We start from the raw sequence: 3,722 nt of genomic DNA, 5'->3' as shown, positions 1-3,722 counted from the left end.
GAGAGAGAGAGAGAGAGAGAGGGGGGGGGGGCCCAGTCAAGCAGCACATCACGCTGTAATTCTTGGGCTGAGAAATCAACACTTAAAAGCCATAATTTTAAGGAGCGATAAGAATTTTTGAATAAAGGAAAATTACACACAGGAAATCACAAGACTATGAAAAAAAATTTTTAAGCACAGTTTAAAATATGGACAGTCCAAATTTTTGGTATAAATCCTAGTAATAGACCATTAAATGTGTTTATGGGGAGAAAGATATTAAAGACATCAGTACATCAGACTGACAAACAAACAAGGAAGGTATGAGGCGGTCATGAGATGTGCTAAAAATAACAGCTAAATAGCTCTAAAATCATGCAGCAAAATTTTTTTTATTTTGTTTTTGCATAATCATATGAATTCCCTTGTGTGGAATACAAATTCACAAAACTTTTCTGAAAATTCTCAAAAATGTAAAAGTTATGAGGGGTTATATGCCATGCATAAAGCAGAATTCCACCATTTCTCCATTACCAATGAAATATTTTTGTAGATATTTAGAGAACATGATTCTAGAAAAATATAACCCCAAAGTGTCCATAGAGACCTTCAAATATATTTTTAATATAAACCACATAAACTATATTCCTGTCTAACATTAGTTAGAGATGATCCCCTCCTAAAGCACTTTTACTCAACTTTCCCACTAGAAACAGATTCTATGAAGTCAAACACATGGGAAACTTACCCTCCAATGGTGTCTTATCCTTGAGAACTACAGTATAGATAAATTATTACTCCTAATATTAGTAAAATCTAAGGCGGCAAGTTGGCAGAATCATTAGCATGCCAGCTAAAATGTTTAGTGGCATTTCATCCATCTTTACATTCTGAGTTCAAATTCAGCTGAGGTTGACTTTGCCTTTCATCTATTCGGCAGTCAATAAAATAAGTACTAGTTGAGCACTGGGGTCAATGTAATTGACTTAACCCGCAGCCTTACCCCACCTCCGAAATTGCAGGCCTTGTGCCAAAATTTGAAACCAAAATTAATAAAATCTTTCTAATATCTGACACGAATATTTCCTCTCAAAAAGGCTTCTCTAAAAACTAACATCACACATTCACAGGAATTGATTAAATTTTCTTTAATCACTACACTATGAACTAATTTAAATTTTATAGCTCTATGCTATCAACTTGTTAAAATTTTCAAGCTTAATCCTTTATATGACTCCATTCTTCATGCCTACATCAACAGTCAACTCCATTTGAAATAATATTTTAAATATCGGTTTGGAAGAAAGAAGTGGGCCAATGGCCTTCACAGAGCCTCCAAGACTAGTGAGAGTGATACCATTAATGGTCTACTTGAACTGTCTGCAAGTCAATGACAGCTAGAAAAATATACATGCCTTCACATCATCCAGAAATGAAAACATTCAAATTACATTAAATACTTCCATCATTACAAATCATTTTTGATGATGGAACTCAAAGTAGATAAAGCTATAAAGAATAGCACGAAAATACTGAGTTTAAAAAAATCCCTTGCTTGGAAAAGTTGAAAGTTGCCCATGGAACTTGAGCCCACAACTTCTGCAAACATGACAGACGTTCTAGCATTGGACCAAAGCAATACTTACCCAATATCTACATGATTTCATTTATAGCTTCACCTGCTTTGTGTTCCATCATTAAAACAATTTATTTCATGCCTAAATTCTTATGACATAAACAATATCAAATTAAATGTTTTTGTGATGCTATCCTCATGCTAATTAAACAGTTACATGACTGACAATATATCCACAGTACCAGCAAAGAACACAGTATTTGCGGAAATCTAGTATTTTTTTTTTTTTCCATTGGTAAGTATCAGAGGCAACTCATGATACCTGCTATTACAATGATCTCAACTCAGTCTAACATAAAATAGTAGACACCCATCCTTTTTCCAGTATAACACAAAGAAAAATCCATCTTGCAAGAAAATAGGTGCTGCTTTAGTGCGAATGCCTTAAATATTTTGAGGACAATTACAGATGTTTATACTTGATTTTGTAACAAAGCTGCAAAGTTCAAATACGGTTTATTTAAACCATCTGATCCATAACTCATTCCTACTAGATCATATCAAGTTATACTGATTGTACATCACACTTACCTTGTACTCGATATTGCCTTCTTCGACCTAGAATGGAAAAAGACAATTATATTTTCAATCATCATCATCATCATCATAATCATCATCATTATCATCATAATCATCATCATTATCATTTAATGTCCATTTTCCATACTGGTATGGGTTGGATTGTTTGACAGGAGCTGGCAACCAGGAAGCTGCAACAGACTCCAATTGTCTATTTTGGCATGGTTTCTATGGCTGGATGCCCTTCCTAATGCTAACTGCTTTATAGGGTGTGCTGGGCGTTTTTTATGTGGCACCAATACAGGTACTTTTCATGTGGCACCAGCACAGGTGCTTTTCACATGGCACCAGCACAGGTGCTTTTTATGTGGTAGCAGTGCCAGCAGAGTCACCAAGTAACTTGCAAGAAAAAGACCGGATCTTTTTTAAAACGGGGGCCACATTTTTCATTAATGTTTTACGTAGTGTTTTTGGTACGGAAAGACTTTCAAACTTCGTATACTTATCTATTTTGTGTTATAGAACAGAAAAATATTTTTGTATTCGAATTTATTTCATGTAAAAAATTGTCTTATTTCGATAATTTCAACCAATCACTGACAAGTATTCAGTTGTTTACATTTACTCCTTTGGCTCATTAAGCGATGTAAAGCGTATTTAATCTCTATACCTTCGTTTTATTTGCTTTTTTCATTTTAAATTTGCTTTAACCCTAACCCTAACCCTAACCCTAACCCTAGGGTTAGGGTTAGGGTTAGAGTTAGGGTTAATTGTTTCAGAATCGTTTGTTTATGTAGTCGGCACTTAATGTATATCGGCTGAATGGACGTCAGTGATTGGTTGAAATTACAGAAATACGACAACTTTAACATGGAATAACTTAGGGATTTCTTTTTTTTTAAGAAGACTAAGAGAAAAAGATGTTTTATATGACACATTCTACCAGTGTTCCAAGTTTCAAAGTGTTTCGTTAATGAAAAATGTGGCCCCCGTTTTAAAAAAGATCCAAAAGACCTCCTAGTTGAGAGAGAGAGTGGACCCAAGAGAAGTGGCTGTGTGTCAGGCAAAAGGTTAGAGTTTGATAGAGGGATACAGATAGATGTCTTACTATAGATGAGATACTAGGCCATAAAATAAAATGGAAGGCATATAAAACTAGGTAACAGTAACAATTATAAATAAATTATATTTAAATCTGAGCAGAAGGGCAGAAAATAGGAATTGTAAAGGTGCTGAAAAATTCTGGTCAATATACAGTTTATGAACCTGATCACAAAAAAAAACAGCCTAATAGGTGTAAAAAAAATGTGTAGGAAACGAATATGAAAACAAAAATTTGCGCAAACGAACAGTGGGTGAGGAGAGGACTTTTGGAAAATTCACAAGATCCGATTTTTCCCTCATAACTTTCAGGAAAATGGATATATATTAATGAAATTTTATAGAAATACTGTTCAAACGGCACAAATTACGATTATACAGAAATTTCTGGGGAAAATGCTTTCCAAAGAGGTGGGTGAGGATTTCGGAAAAGTCACACGATCCGTTTTTTACCTTCATAACTTCCAGGATCTAATTTAGTGCCTGG

The 3,722-nt window shown here is 34.4% G+C and overlaps 1 protein-coding gene across 2 annotated transcripts in view; it reads right to left on the bottom strand.

Moving 5' to 3' along the window:
- LOC106874574 (GTP-binding protein 2) overlaps positions 1 to 3,722 on the bottom strand; it is a 34,902-nt gene that overhangs the window by 27,187 nt on the left and 3,993 nt on the right. For both annotated transcript variants that reach the window (XM_014922356.2, XM_052971811.1), the window contains exon 2: positions 2,147 to 2,173. In XM_014922356.2, coding sequence (XP_014777842.1) covers positions 2,147 to 2,173 — 27 coding nt within the window. The remainder of the gene's footprint in view (positions 1 to 2,146; positions 2,174 to 3,722) is intronic.

Source organism: Octopus bimaculoides, chromosome 11, assembly GCF_001194135.2.
Source record: "Octopus bimaculoides isolate UCB-OBI-ISO-001 chromosome 11, ASM119413v2, whole genome shotgun sequence".
In the NCBI taxonomy this organism is placed as follows: Eukaryota; Metazoa; Mollusca; class Cephalopoda; order Octopoda; family Octopodidae; genus Octopus; species Octopus bimaculoides.
This window is presented reverse-complemented; position numbering and strand designations above follow the sequence as displayed.